Source organism: Vicugna pacos, chromosome 7, assembly GCF_048564905.1.
Source record: "Vicugna pacos chromosome 7, VicPac4, whole genome shotgun sequence".
Classification (NCBI taxonomy): Eukaryota; Metazoa; Chordata; class Mammalia; order Artiodactyla; family Camelidae; genus Vicugna; species Vicugna pacos.
Genome location: NC_132993.1, coordinates 84492466 through 84514245, shown reverse-complemented (window position 1 = coordinate 84514245; position 21780 = coordinate 84492466). Strand labels below are relative to the sequence as shown.

The window sequence follows — 21780 nt, the reverse complement described above, 5'->3', positions numbered from 1 at the left end:
CCCCCCCCCATGTCACCTCTGGGATCTTTAGTTAAAATGACTCAGCCCTTCCAGGGCCCAGGGTCTCAGGTCCCCCGGGTGTCAGTCCCCGGCAGAGCTGGGCAGAGGACTGCTCTCTCCCCTGCCCGATGGGCTGGAACCTGGCCTTTCTCCCGCGTGGCCCTCGCACTCACTAACCATCGGCCTGCTTCTGGCATGCACATTGTCTAATTCCCGCTCTGGACAGTGAGTGCCCCACACAAGGGGTCTGGTCTGTCTCACCACGTCTTACCAGGGCTCCATATTCATAAGTGCTTGTTGAATGAAAGAAGGAAGGAGGGAAGGAAGGAAGAAAGGAAGGTAGGTAGGCGGGCAACCAAGGCCTGCAGAAAACTGTTTATCCAGGGAAGCACAGAAATCACACATGACCACAGAAAATCAGAACCTGCCCAGCTCCCTGGACAGTGAAATCCGTCAATGGCTCTAAAAGCCCCTGGGAAGAAACAAACAAAACTGGCTGATCCAGTATAGACAGGAGGGGGTGGAGCTGCGTCCGCTCGACCTATAGGAGGCGGCCCAGGGCACTACCAGTGCCCTGAATTGACGACCTCTGCCAATTTCTGCAGCTGCTCCTCAGCCAGGCCCTGGCTGGTGCTGGCACGGAGGGGCTGGGGGCTGCCTGGCGTCGGCAGAAAGTCCCCTGGGGAGGAACCGGATGCTGCCATTCACCCACCCAGACGGAGAAGGGGAGGTGGATGCCTGAGGCCTGGACCCTCACCGATTGGGCTCCATCTCTTAGCCTTGGCAGCTGATCAGGTGGTCCCTCCCACACCTGGTAAATGAGAAGGATGCTGCCCGCTGACAAGAAGAGTATCTTGGTCAGCCTGACGGTGGCTATCACAGTCACGGAGACTCAGATGGTCAAGAAAAAGGGGGAGTGCTTAAACTCCCCAGGGCGCTGGCTGGCGGGTGGCCCCAAAGACCCCGGTCTAAAGCCACACGACGGTGAAAGCCTCATTCAGGTCCCCCGCAGGGCTCGCTCAGTGCACCCTAAAGTCCTTCGTGAAACTCAGCCAGAAACTGGCTAGTTACCGGGGGAGACACCGAGGTCACCACTCAGATGTGGCCTCTTAAGATTCAAGGTGGAAAAATGGATCGTGATCAAAGGCTCCGTTTTGCTCTTTCCTTTCACAACTGAACCCACAATTCATCTGTTCAGAGACTTGTGCTCCAGAGACCCCGCCGTCCTGCTTGAGCCCCAAGATACACACTGACAAGCCGACAAAACCTCTTGAGTCTGATCCTGACCCTGAGCTTTTTCTTTCACTGTTTTCACTTGTTTTATGAAGAAAGGTAATAAGGAATCCAAAACATTGTGCAAAGAAATGCTGGAGGTGAGGATGACCCACCGCCACACACAGTAAAGCCGAGGTCTGACAGCAGGTAGGGACGGGCCAGGGTGTCCTTCCGGGTCGCCTGGGAGCTCGGGCTGCAAGCTGTCCCCGTAAGCCCCTCAGCCTTGAGATTTCAGCCAGGAAGTCCCAGGCTGTGAATCAGGACAGTGCGTGCTGTTACCGGGGTGGGTCCTGGCGAGGGCCCAGGTCAGGAGCTCAGAGACACAAGGGCCTCAAGAGGCCACGAAGGCATCCCCCAGAACGTCCGATTCTTAGCCATCTGCGTGAGGGTCCCTGTGTCGAGGCAGAGTCGAGCTGGGGACGCTCCCTGGAGTTCCCTGTGAGGCCCGGCCGGCAGGGGAGGACCCACCCCACAGCCACGTCGACCTCACTCTGCCTGAGAACAAGTGCTGGGCCCCCTGGAGGCATTTCCGGGGAAGCATCTGCTCGGTCCCCAAGCAGACGGCCGAGGTGGAATCTGGGCATCGTCGTGGTCAGCCTTCCCTTGGCTGCCTTACTCCTTGGAAAATGGGGCCCCGAGATGTCCCTGGGACTTCAGTCTGCACAGAACCCTCGCCTGTCTCTCCTGGGAGAGGAGACACGGGTGGGAGGGAGTCTCCTTTTTTGGATTTTTGACACAGAAGAAAAACGCTTCCACCAGAGGGCTGAGGAATGAGAATTCCGGCAGGCGATGTCTAATGGACATTTTTTTCAGGAAAAAGTAAGATGCCTCTTTACAAACCTTTAACATTAAAATCCCAGTCTCCCACTCCCTTCTTCAAGGGAAGAAGCAAAGGTTTAAATTAACGTGGGCCAGCACAGGGAAGGGGCTCTCTCCTGGACCGTGACTAGGAACCCCTAAAAGAACCACACAACAGGGGAGCATAAGTGTTTCTCCCTTAAAACAGCGGGCAGGAGCCCGATGGGCCGAAAGTGCCCTCAGCGAAGAGGGCGGTCACGTGGCCAGGCCGGGGGCAGGGACTGCTGGTCTCACCCAGGCTGACAAATGTCAGCAGAGCCCCGCTCTTGTCCTGCCCTGTCCCAGGTGCCTGGGTGCTGACACTCAAACCAAATGGAGGAAGGCGAGGGGTCTGGTCTGCAAAACCCTGCTTGATGCAGGCCCTCCCAGGAGGTCCATGCAGAGGGACCGTGGAGCCAAGACGCAGCACTGCCCTGTGGGAGCCCAGACGCGGACATCGCCAGGCAGCAGCTGGGGGAGGCTGGATGGTGTGGGGGAGGCCACGTGATGGCAAACAGCCCTCAAAAGAGGCTGAGGGAACAGGAGTGGTTCTGAGAAGAGGAGTGGCTGACTCAATCTGACTCCTCAAACTTAGAAACGTGACATTGGCTCTGGACGTGGCCAGGCTGGGGAGTGGGAGGGGCTCCCGCCAGGTCTCCACTGGGACACGACCAGCTCTTAGGGAAGGCTGCAAGGAACAGGGGTGACAGATCCTGTTAGGAAAGGAACACAGTGACCTGGGATCGACAGCCATACAACAACGTGCATGCCCTTAGCACTACCGAGCTGGGCACTTAAAACTGCCGAAGGTGGTTAATTTTACGTTATGTGTGTTTCACCACCTTAAGGGAAGCTTAAGAAAAAGAACCACAGATGCTGCACGGAGATCCCACCTACATTCTGAGCAGCAAGAGAGCGCCATAAGGATTTTGGTCTGCTGGTCATTCAAGCTGATGGATCCAAGGGACCCACCAAGGTACCTGACCAAGAGTTAGTGCCCAGCGAATGCCAGGTGGGGCCACCGGAATCGTACAGGCACGAGGTGGGAGAGCCCCAGGCTTGCAACCTTCTCATTGGAACCACATCCTGCAGGGGGCTGTACCCCAGTGTCTTTGTCAAAACCCGGGTTGAATGCACATCTCACACGGTCTGCAGAGGACCAAGTGCGACTCTGTGATACAGCAAAAAGACCAGCGCTAACTGGCTGCCACGTGGTGACAGCCATTGGGCGCACAGTCCTGTCACAGCCCCAAGGCCAGGCCACAGCAGGAAGGCAGCAGCCCTACTTGTCAAGTGCTGCACTCTCTGCCCTGTCCCCCGGGGTCCCCAGAGGACAGCCACAGCCACACCCAGGGGACAGGCTCCTTCCCTCTGAGGCTCCCAGAGGCCTGCAGCTTCCAGCCTTGAGCTGACTCACACTTGCTTGTTCAGTCTAAAGGAAATTCAGAGAGTGCAACCACACTCCCACCTACCCATGAAGAGCAGGGGCCACTGTCCTCGAAACCTTCAGATGACTCCCCGCTGGGGTCATAGCACCAGGGTCTCATCCCAGGTCAGGTGGCCCCACAGCCCTGTGCCCTTCGAATGGCGAAGAAGCCCCTTTCCTTCTAGGAGCGGTCACTCACTGTCCCCAACTGTCCCGGTCACTCACCACCCTGACTCTCCGCATGGCCACACAGGGACCAACCCCCAAGGCCGCAGACACAATGAGCCCTCATCAGTGTACCTTCATGCAGCTTCGTTTCCCCACCCAGAAGAGGCAGACGAGGAAGGGAGGATACAGGCTGCGGAGCTGGGTGGCTGGCCCGCGCCTGACCCTTGCCTCTCCTGCCTCAGTCTCCCGCCTGCAGGAATGGGCACCTGCGCCTTGGGGGCTCTGAATGCACTGACCTGGATCCTGCCCTGGACCCCAGTGCTGTCCATCCGACTGGCCACGTTGACTGTGTTTCCCCAAATGTCGTACTGGGGCCTGCGAGCTCCAATCACTCCGGCCACCACGGGGCCAACATTGATGCCTGGAAAACAGCCCCGGTGTGGTGTTAGTGGGGAGGTTTTGGAGGGGAGGCCCTGGATAACTGGGGTCACTAAGTGCAAACCCCTCCCTAAAGCAGGGACCCCACAGCATCACTGAGCAGCTGCTCCCAGCCCCTGCTTGCACCCCACACCACCAGGAAGCAGTCCTGATCCCAGAAAAAGTCCCATTTCCTGGAACAGCATCCTCAGACCAAGTCCTGCTGCTAAGGCGGCTGACCTTTCAGTCTGTAGAGCCACAGTGTGTGTCCCCCCCACCCCAGCTCCCTCTTTCAGAAAGGACAGTAGCTCCTGACTGTTTCCCGGGTGGGATCCCTCAGCTCCTCCGGGTGTGGGCCCAGAACGAAGTACTTCAGGATGCTCTGAAGGAGAGTGGAGGCCCCCTTCCCTTTATGTGATTCGGGGCCCACCCGACCTGGGGGGTGACACAGGCCCAGGTGCCCCAGCTGTGTCTGGGCCGACACCAGGTCGTATCTTCTGATTCTGTCCTCGGGCGTCGATCTTTCTGAGCTCAGCCAAGCTGTCAATAACGTTTCAGACACTGGCCTAGTCGATCCCCCAAAGCCTGGGCAGGCAGTGCTGGCATCCGCGGGAGAAGGTGGGGGAAGCGAGCAGAACTGGACGGTGTGAGCTGGGGGCACTCAGCCACGGGCCAGGTGGATGTGGGACCTCGAGGAAGAGCCCCAAAGGGCCCACTTCCCAGATGGCTGGTGGGACGCAGAGAGCCACCCTCTACCAACCCGGATGCCTCAGTCCACGTGAACAAGACGGAGCCAGGATCCAGTCTCATGTGACCAGCCATCCAGGCACAGAGGGCACTGGCTGGTGGGTTCTCAGTAGGAGAGTAAACAGTAGAATTTCCCTGATGGACCCTTGGATCTGTTCCCTGTTGCACCAGTACATCTATTAATCCGAGCTCGCAGCCCCGGAGAACTGACCGCTAGGGGTGAGGCGCAGAGGGCGCCCTGCCCCCACCTCCAGCCCGTCCCTCAGGCCAGGCACCAGGTCTAAGTTAGCGCTTGTGCTTAAGCGCATCAGAACTCCACCCACCCTGATGGACACCTGCTGCCCCCCTCACACTCAAACCCAGAGCTCAGTCCTACTCTTAAGGCCACTAGACGTGTGAATTGTAAAACAGCCAGAAGTGTCCAGTTTAACTAACTGTATCGTGACTAGCAGGAAAGAGAGAGAGAGAGACAAAGGAGAAAAAGAAACCATAAATCTGCAGGGAGGAGGGCATATCTTAGTGGTAGGGTCCGTGCTTAGCACGAAAGAGGTCCTGGGTTCAATCCCCAGCATCCCATTAAAAAAGTAAATAAATAAACCTAATTAACTCCCCCACTGAAAAATAAATTGAAAAACCTAAAATAGTTAAGACAAAGATTTTTTAAAAAAAATCATAAATCTCTAGTTTAACTATATCCTTGACTAGCAAGAATTTTTGTGGGAAATTATCTTCTTCCCGGAAAAAAGCTGAATTTAAGAGTGAAAAACAAAACCCTATAGGATTTATAAAAGCTAGAAAGGAACTTAGAGCTCCAATGGTCCCCCTCCTCACGCACAGGTGAGGGAAGGGACCCCAGGAGGACATAGGACCCGGCTTGAGTCTGCACAGCGGGGCTCTGCACAGCCGCGGCCCCAGTGTTCCGGGCCTGCTGACAGGGAAATGGGGCATCTTCCTCCAGCTAAGTGTGGACTCAGAGGTGTATCTGAAAGCCTCTGAGACAATCTACATTTCTCATGTGTTTTGTGAGCTGGACAATAACTCTTTCAGGTCCTAAGTCACTGATACCCAGCTCTGAGGCACACCCAGCTGTCCCTGAGCCCCACTCACTCATCTGGGTGGCTCCACTTTCCTCCCTGAGACAAGGGAGCCTGGACCAATGACCTCCTAGGGGGAGGGCCGCGGCCACCAGCTCCTGGGGCGGGTGTGGGAAGGGTGTGCTGGCCCCCGGGATGGGACGGCCTGCAGCCACGTACCGACACGGAGCACAAAGTCATTGTAAGACTGGTAGTTGATCTCATCCAGGACGTCGAACATCTCGATGGCAAAATCTGCCAACGTGCTGAGGTGGGAGGAGATGCACTTCTTCGCCTGGATGTGAGCAGACACGGGTTATTACGTTCAAGGGGTGCAAGGGCAGAGGCAGCAGGGACACTCGGCCAGGGATCTGTCGGGGAGGGGCGCAGCCTGTACCCCTGATGAGCTCAGGGATTTGATCCCCACATCAGCAGTGCAGCAGCCGGACTGCTTGAGTTAAATCTACAGGTCAAGTTGGGAATCACTGACGTCTTAATGATGTCTTTCTACGCAGAAACGCTATCTTTCTACTTATTTAGACCTTTGATTTTTTCATCCGAGTTTTACAGTTTTCCTCATAGACATACTACATATATCTTTAAAAGTTTGTACCTAATGTTTAATTTTGAGGGAGGGAGTGCTAATGTAAACGGTATTGTATTTTTAAATTCCACTTGTTCATTGCTGGTATATAAGCAGGTAATTGACTTTTGTTCTATTAACTTTGCATTTTGCAACCTTGCTGTAACTGCTTACTGCAGATATTTTGTTGATTCTTTTTTATTTTCTACATAAACATTCACGTTATCTAGGAACAAAGAGAGTTTTATTCCTTCCTTCCTTCCGTCTATTTACCTTTATTTCCTTTTCTTCTCTTACTGCACTAGTTAGGACTTCCAGCATGAATGTCAAATAGGAGTGGTGAGAGGGGCCTGCTTGCCATGCTCCTTACCTCACGGGGAAGGCATTTCTCATCATTATGCATGTGGTTAAGCTACAGGTTTTTTTTTTGGTAGGTGTTTTTTATCAAGTTGAGGAAGCTTCCTTCTGTATGTAGTTTGATGAGAAATTTTTCTTTAAATCAGGAATGAGCGTTCTGGGCTGTCAAATAATTTTTCTGCATCCATTAATGTGATTTCTCTTCTTTATCCTGTTGATACGGTGAATTTTATTAATTAATTTTGAAATGTTGAGCCAGCCTTGCCTATCTGGAATAAATTCATCAACTAGTTTGTGGTGTATAGTTCTTTTCGAACCTTGCTGGATTCAACTGGCTAATATTTGTTAAGAATTTACGCATCTGTATTCAAAAGAAATACTGGTCCGCAATTTTCCTTTTTGTAATTTCTTTATCTGGTTCAATATCATGGTAATGCTGGACTCACAGAATGAGTTAGAAAGAATTTCTTCTACTTCTATATCCTGGAAGAGATTGTAGGGAACTGGGATGATTTCTTCCTTAAATGTTTCATAGAATCCACCAGGAAACCCATCTATGCCCAGCACCTTCTGTTTTGGAAAGTCATTAATTATTGATTCAATGTATTTAATAGACATATCCCCACCCAGATTATCGGTTTCTTCTCAGGTGAGTTTTGGGAGATTGTGTCTTTCAAAAAATTGGTCCGTTTCTCCTCATTTATCAAACTTGTGGGCATACAGTTGTATTTTTAAATATTAATTGGAAATAGTAACTTATAAAATGTTTGATTTTCTAATTGTCTACAGCTAATATACAGAGATAAAACAGAAATTCATATGTTAATTTTATATACAGCAAGTTTGGTAAACTCACTTAAAAATTTTAGCATTTATATATGAATATTTTAGTTGAGAATGATGGCTCCATTCCTACTTTTGCAATTCACAAATCTTCTATTTATTGTCCTTCCCTTATTGGACTACTAGTTAGGACCTCCAGTGTAGCACCATAGAGTTGTTCACAATATATGTTAATATCTTTTTAATATCCATTGGATCAGTGGAAATGGCCCCTCTTTCATTTCTAATATTTGTGTCTTCTCCCTTTTTTCTTGATTGGCATGGTTAGAGATTATCAATTTTATTGATCTCAAAGAGCCAAATTTTTGGTTTTGTCGATTCTCTTGATTGTTTTCTTGTCTTTAATTTCATTGATTTGGGCTCTGACTTTTATTATTTCTTTTCTTCTTCTTGCTTGAGGTTAGATGATTCTTCTTTCTCTAGTTTTCCAAGGTGGAAATTTAAACTATTGATTTTGGATTGGTTTTCTTTTCTAATACATGAATTCAGTAATAGAAATTTCTCTCTAAATACTGCCTTTTCTGCATCCCACAAATTTTCGTAAGTTATATTTTCAATTTCATTTATTTCAAATTATTTTTCAACTTCTCTTGAGATTTCTTCTTTGTCCCATGTGTCATTTAAAAGTATATGGCTCCATCTCCAAATATTTTGGAATTTTCCAATTATCTCCTAGAAATAGGTTTCTACTTTAACTCCATTCTGGTGTGAGAATATAGTTTATATGATTACAATTCTTTTAAATTTGTTAAACCGAGTTTTATGGCCCACAGTGTGGTCTATCTTGGTAAATGTTTCATGTGAGCCTCAAAAGTAGCGTATTCTGCGGTTGTTGAATGAAGTAGCCTATGTCAATTACATCAAGGTGATTGACGACGCTGTTCAGTCCAGCTACCTCTACAGATTTCCACCCGACTGGACCTACCAATCACTGATATTGTGGCACTAAATTCTCCAACTATAATAGTGGATTCATCTATTTCTCCATGCCGATCTATCAGTTTTGGCCCCCTGTTGTTAAGTGTATAAATATTGAAGATTGTTGCATCTTCTTGGAGAATTGACTCGTTTTTCATTATGCGATGACCCTCTTCATCCCTGATCATTTTCCTTGATCTGAAGCTTGCTTTGTCTGAAATTAAGATAGCTACTTGAGTTTTTAATAGTGCTGGCATTGTATTTATTTCTACATCCTTTTTTTTTTACATTCTGTTATTTCTTTTTCAGTTTTATTAGGTAGAATTATTACAATTTGACTGCACATACACATTATATTGCATGTGAATGCATATATACAGTATACTGCACTTTTTTTTTAGTTTACATATATGTACTAATTATTGTTTCTAAGAACAGATTAGATCTTTAGCCTTTTAAACTTTCATAGTTATCAAAGGAAAAAAGCCAACTACAAAATAAGAATCAACAGAATGTGGTAATCCAATCATAAAGGACAGTCAGATGTGCTTACACATATTCAAGACATCAAAATAATAATTAGTTCATTTGGGTCCTTACTATTATTGTTATTATTTTTTTAGGTTCCTCATATAAATGATGTCATATGGCATTTTTCTTTCTCTTTCCAGCCCACTTTACTTAGAATGACAATCTTCAGGTCCATCCATATTGCTGCAAATGACATTATTTTATTCTTTTTCATGGCTGAGTAGTGTTCCATTGTATATATGTTCCACTGCATCCTCTTTATCCAGTCATCTGTTGATGGACATTTGGGATGTTTACATCCTTTTGTTTTTAATGTGTATGTGTCTTTATATTTAAAGTGTGTTTCTTGCAGAAAATCTAGTTGGGCCTTGTTTTTCAGCCACTTGATCAGTTTCTGTTCTTTAACTGGTGTATTTAGACCATTCACATTTAAGGTGATTATTGATACAATTAGATTAGTATCTACTGTATGTACAACTGCTTTCTAGCCATCGCACTTTTATTTTTATTTTTTTTACATCTTCCTTTCTTTTTCTGTCTCTTTTATAGGAGCAACCTGAGGACTTTATTCACAATCCTGCATCAGGGAAGGGGAACATTCAATGGTGCCAGGCTGCCACGGTGGTCGTGGTGGGGTGCCGGTGGGGAGGGGGCAGGGCTGGAGGAAGTCCCTATGATGGGCCTTTCCTCTGTTGACTTTCCACAGGAGGTCGTGTCTAGAGAGAGCTGGTCACTGACAAGACAGCCTGCAGGCTGCTGCCCTAGTCCAATGCAAAGGGCAAACCAAAGCCCACAGTGGGGACTCTGTCCATGGTCCCTGGGCAGTTTGGGGCAGAGCTGGAACCCAGTCTCTGAGCAGGGCACACCTGGACAGCGGGCAGGCACTCACCTTGGTCCCAGCTGTGGGCGCCAGCCCCACAGCAGCCATGTAGGTACTCCCAATGGTCTTGATCTTCTCCAGGTCCTTGTAAAAGTCTTTGTCCATGAGCTTTGTTTGAAACACAAAACTGTTAGATGTTACATAACATTTTAGACAAGTCATGGCAGTGTACAGCCACCAGGAGTAACTGTGGAGCGGATGGGCACGGCCTGGAAAGCAACATGTCTTCTTCATGTGGCTCTGAGATAAGTTCTGGGGCTGAACTGAAAAACTAAGAAACTCAGGCCTCAGGGGCTCCTACAAAGGCGTTTGAAAGAGGAGCCAGGGGGAAGCATACAGAACACACTGTCTTTCAGGAGCTGAGGTCACAACCACCCAGGAGGACGACGGGCCCCCAGCGAGGGAAGATCTGGCACAGACATGGGACCCAAGGTGGAGGATGCAGAGATGCCCACCCGTCCATCCTGTAAGTGAGGCCACCCACCTGAGCCCAGCATTTACAAGGTAGGGTACAGGTGCCAGCACCCCACCTCCTAGCCCAGAATCCATCCTCCCCAACCTAAGGCAAAGCCCCTTCCTCAACGGTCAAAGTCCGTTGGGATTCCCAAGGAGACAAAATGTATGTGCATCTGCAGAGAACATGCTACACTTAAGAACTGTTGGGGGCTGGGCACCCGGGCGCCCTCAGGCCCCAGGGAGTCAGGGCAGTGGGGCGGCCCTTACCTCATCGAAGTCGGCGATGATCTCGTTCAGGAGGCGCAGACACTCTACCCCCATGTTGTTGCCGTCCAGCTCGATGTAGAAGTCGTTGAAGTTGGGGATGGAGGCGAACATGACCCCCACCTGCGAGTACGACTGGTAGTACAGGTCCTGGGGGTCAAAGGTCGGGTCAGCCACCGGCGCCGAAGCCGTGACCAGAGCAGCTTTCAGCGCTGGTGCTGGGGACAGGCCCCACTGGGAACCCCTGCCTGGGCTGCCAGGATGTGCTGGGACCCCACACCGCACAAGGAGGGGGCTCGGAGCATCCAGGACACCGCGAGGTCGTTCAGCTCACAGGTGGGAGCAGAGCCCCCTGCGAGGAGGGGAGGAGGCACCAGGGAGGGACACACTCTTCTGGGAAAACAAACCACTCTGGACACCCCCAGGTCCAGCAGGATGAGAGATGAGCCCGGGAGCTATTTCAGGCCAAAGCTGGTCAAGCTGAGTCTTGGTGTTTGTGCCTTTAGGACCTAAAAGCCAACCTGAGCCCCTTTATTTTTGAGTCAGCTTTTCTAAGCCCTGTGCTGTGCTGCTGGGGTGGTTTTAGAGCTGCACCTCTAGGTCATGGCCCCTGACTGCGCTGAACACGGAGGAGGGAATGAACCACCGGCCCTGCAGCCAGATGGGCAGGGCCAGGCCATCCACACAAACTGAGCCAGGAGGGGGCGCCACCCAGAACATAAAGGCCTTGAAACAGCGCTTTCCCCCTTGAGTGTGGTTTCCTGAAGCCCGATCTCCCGCCTCGTGGGGATGGTGAATGCTACTCTCTCTTTCAGGATCAAAGGGGAGGGCACACCAGTTCTGGTCATCTGTCAATCCCACGTCCCAGGGGCCTCCTGATGGCCCAGCCTCTGCCCTGCCCTTGGGGGTGGGCAGGGGGCCTCCCATCCTCGGTGCAGCTGAGGGCTTGGAAATGGCCACCCTCTGCGATTTTAGGCCGGAGGAGGGTCCCTCTGGGTCAAACCTCCAGCTGCAGCCCTGCAGCCCCCACCAGACCAGCTCGGCTGGGAGGAGCACCCTGCTGGGTCTCAGTGCCCGGGAAGCAGCTGCCACGCAGGCCGCATGCTCACCATGTTCCGGGGGTTGGACATGAGGAAGTGCTGGGCGACGTGGGCCGGCAGGAGGTTGAAGAGGATCCTCTTGTTGTCCAGCTTCACCCTCTCCATGTCGTCCCGCTCCTCCTCCGCCTGGGGAGGGTGGGATCCTCCATTAGTCACTCGCCTGCTCATCCATGTTTCCTTCACTCGCTCAACAACCCGCCACCTGACAAGAGTCTCTCCTGGACCAGACTGTGAACCCTCTTCCCAACTGGGCCCTGACTTTGGGGCATCCCTGTTCACTTCCACATTGTCCAGTTTTAGCAAGAACTCTGCTGAGCCAGCTCAACCAGACACCTCATCCCTGACATCCGATCACCCCACACATCTGATTGGGTTCCTCATCTCCTTCCCTTCTCAGGTGATGTCTGATCACCTTGTCCTCAGCATGAATCTTGTTAGGTCAGCTTAGAAACCCCTCAGCTCTGATCTCTCCTCTTAGTAACTTTGCATCCACTGCCCCCCACTCTGCCCCTTGACTACACACGCCCACCTGCCCTTGCTGTATTAGGGTGGAGCCTCGTCTCTCTCCCCTACTGCAAGGCCCCACTGCAGTGGTCCTTACACCTAACACCACCCACACGGCTGCTGGCATCTAGCCGGGAGCCCCCATGTGACACCCCTCCCAAGGGACTCCCTTGCCGACCCCCAAGGAAGCAGAGGGGCTCCTCTTGCCTGCGCGGCCCAGAGGTAGTCCAGCCGCAGCTTGACATCCACCTGCCGGGCGTGCAGGGCCAGCGCACAGGAGAACAGCAGGATGGCCATGATAGGCTCGAAGCTGCGCCCGGAGATGCTGCCGCCCCTTGTGAAAGGGAAGGAGGAAAACCCACGTCAGTGCCAAGAACACAGGACCCGTCCACAGAGGGCCCCTCAGACGTGACACCCCCAGAGGCGCCTGGGACTGACCCGGGCTGAGATCCACATCTCATGGGGAAACCCAAGGACTTGCTGGAACTGGCACCCAAGTGAAGCAAGGGAGAAACCCTGGCAGTAACGAGCTTCTAGTCAGCAAACTGGAACACAGGGCACCACAGGCGGGTATTTGAGATGCCCGCCCACGGGCTCTGGCAGGAGCAGCGTACCTACCCCACGGCCTTTGTGTACCCGCTGAGCTCCAGGACCAGGATGTAGGACGTGGTGAGCACGCCGAGCAGGATCACTTTGAGCAAGGAGGAGACCCGCAGGAACACGGCCAGCGGGAGGGCGCCCACGAGGCCGCACAGCAGGGCGTGGGGCGCAGACTCGCAGGGCAGGGCAGGCAGCACTGGGGCCCGGCCCCCAGATGACAGGATCACCAGGGACCCGTTGGGGCTGGAGCTCCAGGCCCAGGGCAGGCAACCCACCTGGAGGGGGATGGAGGGGCCAGGAGTGTGGAGAGGGCCCCACTCAGGGCACACAGCACCCCCTCCTCCCCCGCTCTCTCCAGCCTTCAGCTCCGACCCACTCCCCAAGTGCCATCAGCCGGGCCTCGGACACTCCCACCCAGTTCCGGCCCTTTGAGGCTCCTCACTACCAGAAGGGGAGCCCCAGGATCTGGGCTGGGGGGCACGAGACCCCTACCATCCTTCTAAACCACTCAGCTCCATCCTGTTCTCCCCACCACCCTCTCCTTCCTATTTCTCTGCCCAGCTTCTGTCCTTGGCACACTACGAAGGGCCGATCACGTTTCCTCCACTGGGTGACGTCCCCCTCGCCCTGGCTTCCTGGGGCACCCCAGGCCCATCTCTGACCCCCTTGTTTCCCTCCCCATCCTAGGGACGGGCCCTCCAGTGCGGCTCCTGCAGGTGCCCCTCATCCCTGCACCTCACAGCTCTCTCCACGCCCAGCCCCCGCAGACAGGCTCACCACACATCCTTGGGCCACAGAGTAGATTAAGATGACTACAAAGATACACAAGACGGTGCGGATCTGGATCGTCAGGCATCCTGGAAAACACTGAAAGATAAAATACTATTGAAAACACAACCTGTTTTACAAAGTCGTTTGTGGCCACAGCAGATAATTCACAGTACAGAACGTCCAGAACCACTTGAATGCAGCCAGATCCTTTCCCATAATTCATCCTCCACATACGTTTCCTGGCTGTTTTCATGTAATTAACTTCCCAGGTGAAAAAGTTGCCAAAATTAAAAAACTGAAAGGTGACATCTTTAAATTCAAAAGAGCAACACTTCCCACCATCTGCTCCGCCCTGTGACACTGACTGGCACTGACATTCACTGAATAGATTAACTTGACATTTTTATAATACTGCATCCTTCTATCTCAGAGATGTTAAGAATTTCCCTTTATTTGTTTCTTCTCTTAGATGCTTTATCATTTTCTTCACATAGGCTTTATACAATTTCGTTAAGTTATTAGAAACTTTATTTTAAGCCTATTTAAACACATTTTTATAATATTTGACAAACGATTTCAAGGATAGTCAGAAGATCTTAGAATCACACTTCTGAAACTAGAAATGAAAACAAAAATAGAGACCCTGGGACCTTGCAGAAAGCACGAACCAGCGAGGGTGCCCTGGGCCGTGCGTGTGTTACCCCTCTAACCCTCCCACCCCGTGAAGTCGGGTTCATTACGATCCCTGCTCTATAGGTGAGGAACCGGGGCCCGGACACCACCAGCCAACCTCACTCGCTCTACAGACCAGGACACAGAGCGGGTTGCTCAGCTCACGTTGAGCTGAGACACATCCACACACAGACCAAACAATAGCACGAGAACTAATTTGTCATAACACCAAAAAAAGACAGCTGATCCGACATGAACAATGGAAAATGCCCCTAGAATGGGACCCACAATTAGTCAAAGGCAGCCCAGTGGGGTGTTAGCTGTTGGACCATCCTCAAAGCTCGCTGTCACTGTCTCAGAAAGTGACCGTGTAGCAATGGCCAGGCTGGGCATCCCGGACCCTATGGCCAGAGGCAGTTCACAGTCGGAGCTGAATTTCACAAAGGGCCCCAACAGCGGGACGAGGCCACAAGGCAGGAGGATGCAGGGCAAATGTGGAGCGAGAGCCTGTGCTCTGCAGGGAGAGAAGCCGCGGAGCGTGCCGTGACCAGGACACGACACAGGAGCACTGCAGCTGCACCAAATGGTCGTGGGAGGTAGGGTGGCCGCTGAGTGATGACCCCACCGTGCCTCAGCTCTGTGGCTGCGGAGTTTAAACAGTGTAGGCAAAGGGCACAACTACACAGCCACATCCTTCTCCACTCAGCCAGCCGTGCTCCTGGCTCATTCTCAGGGCTCCTGCCGTGTGTTACGGGCCAGGAGGAGGCGCGGCCCGGCTCCCTGGACCACGTACTCCTACTGCGGGGGGAGGGGGGCATTCAAAGGCTTCCAACCAGGCGACAAACTAAGAACCATGTTGTAAATCACAGTCGCACAGACACACACAACTCAGAGTTTCAGGAAACCCTGATGACAATCGATACAGTGACATTTTCATTCATTCTTGTTCTGTTTCTTTTGTTTACAACTCACACACATACACACAAAAGATTTCACAGCCCCCAGTGAGTCGCAATCTGAAGTTTAAAAAATACTGACAATCTATGCTAAATAAACGAACTCAGTCCCACACAGATACGCTGCGGGAGCCACTGGGGCTGCGGCAGAAAATGATGTAACACGAGGACCAGGACTGGGCATTTGCAGGGGCTGGCAGGAGCTCTTGGGTTTGTCTCTGGGGTCCCTGCCCTCTGCTTGGGCTCCCTCTCTCTTCCCAAAGAGGGAAAACCTAGAGGTTTTCTAACTTTCTACTCACTGTCCATTCATCAACCATGTCTAGTTTATCTCACCAGAGCTGCAAACCTCCTCCTTGCCTTCCCCACCCACTGCAGGGCTCTCAGGGTCTAGGGTGGGCTGGGCTGGGCTGGGGGTGCTCTTCCTCCCTGGAGGCCAGCCCTCCCACGGCAGCAGGTGTAATAGAAAAGAACAAATTTAACTTCATATTAGATCTGTTTCTTTTGCTTTAACCCTGTACCCTGTTTTCTAGGCTGAGTCTTGCCAGCTCTGCACCTTTTGTAAAACAATGCTGCCTTTAGCCTGAAATAGACAGGAGAGCCTATTCTCTGAGCTGTGACCTTTAAGGATATTAACACTTTTGTACTTACATAGAGATGACAAGTTGCAGAATAGAAAATAACATTTGTTTTGTTAGAGGTTTTACAGGGACACCATGACCTGACCCACGTGTACAGCTGCAAGAACAAAGAATTCGAAGAACAGAACTCCTGCACCAAGAAATCTGCAACAACCAACCACACCCCCTCTCTCCTTTTTAGTGTAGAAGGAGCCTGCATTGTGACTTGGAGAAGATGGATCTCCAGGGCATTAGTTTTCCATCTTCTCAAGTCAGCCGGTTTTCTGAATATAGTCACTGCTCCTTGCCCCAACACCTGGTCTCCCGATTTACTGGCCTGTCATGTGGCGAGCAGAACGAGTTTGGTCTTGGTAACAGAGAGCGGAGGAAGCCCATGTGAGGACTCTCACCTCCTGAGGGAGCCCCTCTGCCTGTGCTCAGAAGACCACAAAGGGGTGACTGGGACAGTGGATGGAAAAAAGAAGCTGAAATATGACCATCAGCACCACGCCTGGGTGAGAAAGATGAGGGGGGTTGCTGTCTAAGGCACAATGGCCTCCTTCCAGGTCACATCACCCTCGTGTCCCCAGGAAGCAGAGAGGCCTGGAGCCCCAGAGAGCAAAGTGCACCTGAACCTGCAGGTGCCCAGTGACCGGTCCAGTGTGCACCCCTCTGGCGCCCTCCTCACTGCTCCTCCTCCCCCCGCCCCACCTGCTCAGCCCTGGTCCCACCACAACCCCACCCAGGGCCAGCACCACTGCAGGAACGCCCTCGGCAGGCCGCACAGCCTCAGCTGGGTCCGCACGCCTGGTCGGTCCAGCTCTGCCCCTTTCCAGCCCTCACCGTGACTCTCCAGCCACCTGCTCTCCCGCCTTCCACCCTGAGCCCTGTAGAGCGCCTCCTCTGGTCACGGCATCCTGGCCTCCAGGACGGACAGGGATCCCGCCCCTTTGTTTCACCAGCTTCTCCTCCTGTTCTAAGAATGTTCAGTTGCGCCTATGGCGTCCCAGGCCCTGCTCCCAGGACTTCGCGAACATCAGCTCCAATTCCCATCCCTTTGACAGACAAAGACACGAAGGCCATAGAGCTGGCAGCCCCTAGTGACGAGGGAGCCAGTGGGGTGGGTGAAGGGCCCAGGTGGTCCCAGAGCTGCCACACCGGCCCTGATGCCCTGGCTGTGGCCACTTCCATATCATGGAGGAAAGCCCTCTGCTGACCCCCAGGCCTTCTTGGGGATGTGTGGCTGCAATGGGCCCCAACTCAGCCGCGTGCACAGCTGTGCCCACTGGCATCTCCCTTCCTCGGTACGCGCTGGGCCTCTGCTGGACAGTTCTGACCCACCTGCCGGCCCCCATCCTCCCCAGCCAGATCCTGCCGACCATGCCCCCCGTCTCCTGGCCCCAGTCTTCTGCACAAGCCCCGTGGTGAACTCAGAGCCCTGCTGTCACATCCAGGGCCTCAGGAGGGAGTGTGTGAGCACGTGGGTCACCCCTGAACAGGCACACGCCGGCCGGGTGAACTGAAGCCGCCTGCCATCAGGACCGTGCGTTCCACCGGAGCTGCTTCCTGACCCGCAGCCGGGAGGGGGACCTGCTGCCGCGCTGGGTCAAAAATCACACTTAGAAAAAAATGCTCAGGCCGACGAAGGAGGGCGAGGAGGGGTGAGCGGACATTCAGAAAGAAAGGGGCTGGCGGAGCCGGGGCCCCCTCCACCAGGAGAGCTGTTTGTCCACCAGGCACACAGGTCCCCAACACTGGGGACGAGTGTGACAGGACTTAGAAACCAGCATCTATTTGCGATGCTTTCACTTGAAATTAGGTGAATAAAGCCATCTTATGTGAAGTGGGAAGTTTCACTTGACCCAATCAGATGCCACTCCATCTATGAAATCAAAGAGCTAGGATTGTGGCTATTTATTCAAGTAGCATTTTTTTTTTGTCTCAACCTAAATCAAGAAGGTACCCATGAATAATAAAGAATTTAAATAAATACACCTAGATTCAATCTTCTCACAAAGTAGTTGTTTTCAACAATTGTACAAAGATAACCCAGGGTCTCTCAAACATGACAGCTGGGGGTCTAGGGGGGAAATGGGACTTTGGAAAAAGAAGATTCAGAACAGAGCCCTCTCCTGGGAGCCTCGGGCGGCACGGGGCCACAAGCTCAACCCTGGCTCCAAAGCCAAGGAAGAATCTTCGAGAGTGTGGAGGCCCCAGTCTATGACACGATCACACGACAGGGCACAGGACCCTCCTTTGGAGAGAACAGTGTCACCCCTTGTGTTCATTTATTCAATCACCATCCACACCCACCCCTTGTGTCTAAGGGGCACGCTCCCAGAACTCCAAACAGCACCCACACAGGATGGGGCCCAGTGAGTTTCTCCCACGTGGACAAGGCTTTTCACCTGCCAGAAGGTGAGGGACAAACTGCCTCCACCTGTCCTGCCAAGAGGGCATGCAGAGGCCGTGCACTTACCTGTGCAGGTGATAGGCAGGTACAAGCACACACACGTGCATCTGGACCAGGTAACGTGCAGGTACATCACACACACACGCGTGTACCCGGATCAGGTGAGGAGCAGGTACAGGACACACCATGCACGTACCTGGACCCGGGTGATGTGCAGGTACAGGACACAGGACACCAGGAAGCAGATGCAAAACACCAGCAGGAGCAGGACGGCCACACTCCTAGGACAGATGACACACAGTCCCTGCAGGCTGGGCCAGGTGACGTGTGCCCAGAGGATGCCTGGGACCGCGCCCTTCCTCCCCTGCCCCACCCGGGTCCCAGCCCCAGGGAAGCAAGCAGTGGTCTCTGGGGAGCTGCCCGTGCTGGTCCTTTCCTAGCAGAGGAGCCCTTCCTGTGTCCCCTCTAAGTTCCCCGCCACCCCAGGGTCCCTCTAGCTCTGGGGGCGCCTGAGAGGAACTCTCCTCGTGCGGGAAGGATGAGGGCTGCACAGACTTGGCTGCTAGACACTGCCCTCTTCCTGGGCCTCATCTGGAAAGGGTTTTTCTAGAAAAAGTTGGATCCCCAGGCAGGGCCATGCAGACGGCCACTGCGTGTCCACAGTGTCTGGGGCTGGGGGTGGCTTCCATGTGTTTTCTGGAAACTCACAGGGGAATCACTCCACTCGGGAGGTTTATTAACAAAGCCGTAGGTCTGCAAGAAAAGTGGAGATTTTCTGGGGTCTTTCTTGCCCCAAACCCAAAACTGCCAAACTCACTTTCACCCATAAGGATGAAATGTTATTAAAATTATTGTATCTGTGTTCCTTTCCAGAGCCTACTTTTTCTCATTTTAAAGTTTCTGAGAATTTGTTGACAAGCACCTGGAAATCAGGGTGCCTCTTTGGTCTGTTTCCTCTCGCAGAAACTGTCATGAAGCCAATGGTCCACGTGCTGTGGACGGAGAGGGCTTAGAATTGAGAAAATTTAAAATTAAAAACTGAGAACTAGCAGCCCCGCACACCAGCCAGCAGGCTTGCACAGCCAGTTCCTCCAGGAAATGACGCGTGTCCCAGGAGGGGTGTGGACCTCGTTTGTAGAGAAAGAGGAGTGGTTCTGAGTTTTTCTGAGACTGTTCTCAACGCCCTCCAGAGGCGGGGGCACCGTGGGACTGTGACTGCGGGAGTCGAACCTGAACCTGAAAAGCAAAGGACCCTTGGTGACCTCTGACGGATGGACCCAGAACAATACTTACTGCGGGATTATCAGCAGGTAGACAAGGCCGAATAAGGCGGCCAGAATGAGGGCCAGAATGACGGCGCTGGTAAAATACTCGTCCTGAAGCTGGTGGTACTACAAGACAGAAATCCCCCGTCAGTGGCCTTGGCTTCCCGGAGACGCCAGGGTCTCCCCAAAGGTGCCGGGGATGCCCAGAACCACTGCAGCGTTGAGAAGGGCCACACCCACGTTCACAGGATGTCCCAAGGCCCCAGCCTCCCGCCACCCCCGACTGCCCCCACCCCGGCACCTACCTTCCTCTCTCGCTCAGCCTGCTTGTATTTCAGGGTGAAGAAGTTCAGGTCCGCCATCTCCAGCTCCATCTGCCGGGCTTCCAGGAGGCGGCCGATGTACCTGTTGACGCGTGTCCCGGGGGTGGCGTGGACCACGTTTGTAGAGAAAGAGGAGCGGTTTCTGAGCTTTTCCGAGGCTGTTCTCAGCGCCCTCCGCTGCCCATCACGGGAAGAAAGGAAGGAATGCTGTCAAACTCTCCACTTACTAAAACAGGGAGCTCTTATGTGTCCCTCCTTCTGGCTCCTCGCCCACTGCAGTCTTGGCGGGGCTGGTGTGGGGATCTGAGATGCAGGTGTGGCTCCACCACCTGCTGGCGGTGAGATCCCAGGTAAGTTATCTCATCACTGGTGTTCGGGCTCCCGTGTCTGTAAGTGGGGTTGCACGGCACCTGAGTGGTGGCTCCGTGTGGAGGGTTTCTGGGCCCCATATGTGAGCAGTGGACAGTGCCCAGTATACAGCAATGAACTTGGTTCTTTGGAAATACCGATAAAATCAGTAGGTCTCTAGCACGTAAATCTGACAGCTTAGATCAATGACCTACTCCTTGAAACACACAAACTACCACAACTCACCCAACAGGAAAGATAATTGGAATAGCCCTGTAATTGCTAAAGAAATTTAATTCATAATTTAAAAATTCATGAAAAAGTAATCTCCAGGCTGAGATGATTTCACCAGAGAATTCTACCAAACAGTTAAATAAAAATTAACAAAAATTCTATACAATAGATTCTAGAAAAGAGAAGAGGAGGTAACACTTCCCAGCTCACTTCATAAAGTCAACGTTAACCTGACACGAAAACCAGACTAAGACAGTAAAAAAAAAAAAGAAAAAAGAAAAAATTACATTTGAGGCCATATTCCTCATGAATATTGATGGAAAAAATCCTTGGCAAAACATTAGTAGATAGAATTTAGCAATAAATAAATAGAGGTATGCAGCATGACCATTTCAAGATACGCAAGGCTGTTTAAATATCTGAACATCAATGCAATCCATTATTATTAATAAAACCGTATTAACCACCGCATGGAAAACCCCATGGTCATACTGATCGATAAAGAAAAAGCCTCGGACAAAATTCAATATCCATTCATGATATACATGCTCAGAAAACTAGGAATGGAGGGGAACTTGCCACAACTTGATGAAGAGCGTCTACAGAACACCTACAGCTAACATCACACTCAATGGTAAAAGACTGAATGCTGTCCCTCTACAATCTGCAGAGTCAGAGATGTCTGTCTCACGCTCCTATTTGATATAGCGCTAGAACCCCCTGACCAGTGTGATAAGGGAAGAAAAGGAAATAAAAGGCAGGTAGATCAGAAAGAAAGCAAGAAAGCTGTCCCTATTTGCAGATGATATGATAGCCTACAAAGAAAATCCTGATGGAAGAAAAGATCCTGGAACGAATAGTGAGTTCCACGGGGTCACAGGATACAAGATAAACATTAAAAAAATCAATCATATTTCTTCATACTAGCTATGAGCACGTGAAGACCAAAATTAAGATACAGTAACATTGACAATCACTGAGAAAGTGGAATACTAGTAAATCTAACAAAACACCTACAGAACTGCAGGCTGAAAACTACAGAGCGCCAGTGAAAGAAAGCCAAGCAGACCACACTAAATGCACAGACATTCCATCAGGGATCAGAAGACTCAACATAGTGAAGATGTCAATTCTCTCCACGTAGATGGACACAAGTTTAACATAATTCCCTTCAAATCCTAGCAGGACTTTTTTTTTTTGGT

At 51.8% G+C, this 21780-nt stretch overlaps 1 protein-coding gene across 3 annotated transcripts in view; it reads right to left on the bottom strand.

Annotated features, from left to right (window-relative positions):
• Nucleotides 1–21780, bottom strand: part of ADCY1 (adenylate cyclase 1) — a 110942-nt gene that overhangs the window by 8382 nt on the left and 80780 nt on the right. The window contains exons 9-19 of one of the 3 annotated variants that reach the window (XM_072965300.1): nucleotides 19979–20173; nucleotides 19702–19799; nucleotides 18605–18689; nucleotides 13757–13846; nucleotides 12998–13254; nucleotides 12587–12713; nucleotides 11885–12001; nucleotides 10779–10925; nucleotides 10065–10163; nucleotides 6124–6238; nucleotides 4003–4127 (exon numbers count right to left, since the gene is read on the bottom strand). In XM_072965300.1, the coding sequence (XP_072821401.1) occupies nucleotides 4003–4127; nucleotides 6124–6238; nucleotides 10065–10163; nucleotides 10779–10925; nucleotides 11885–12001; nucleotides 12587–12713; nucleotides 12998–13254; nucleotides 13757–13846; nucleotides 18605–18689; nucleotides 19702–19799; nucleotides 19979–20173 (1455 nt within the window). Of the gene's footprint in view, nucleotides 1–4002; nucleotides 4128–6123; nucleotides 6239–10064; nucleotides 10183–10778; nucleotides 10926–11884; nucleotides 12002–12586; nucleotides 12714–12993; nucleotides 13255–13756; nucleotides 13847–18604; nucleotides 18690–19701; nucleotides 19800–19978; nucleotides 20174–21780 lie in introns of those variants that run through there. The other 2 variants (XM_072965301.1, XM_072965302.1) reach the window with 2 other exon arrangements.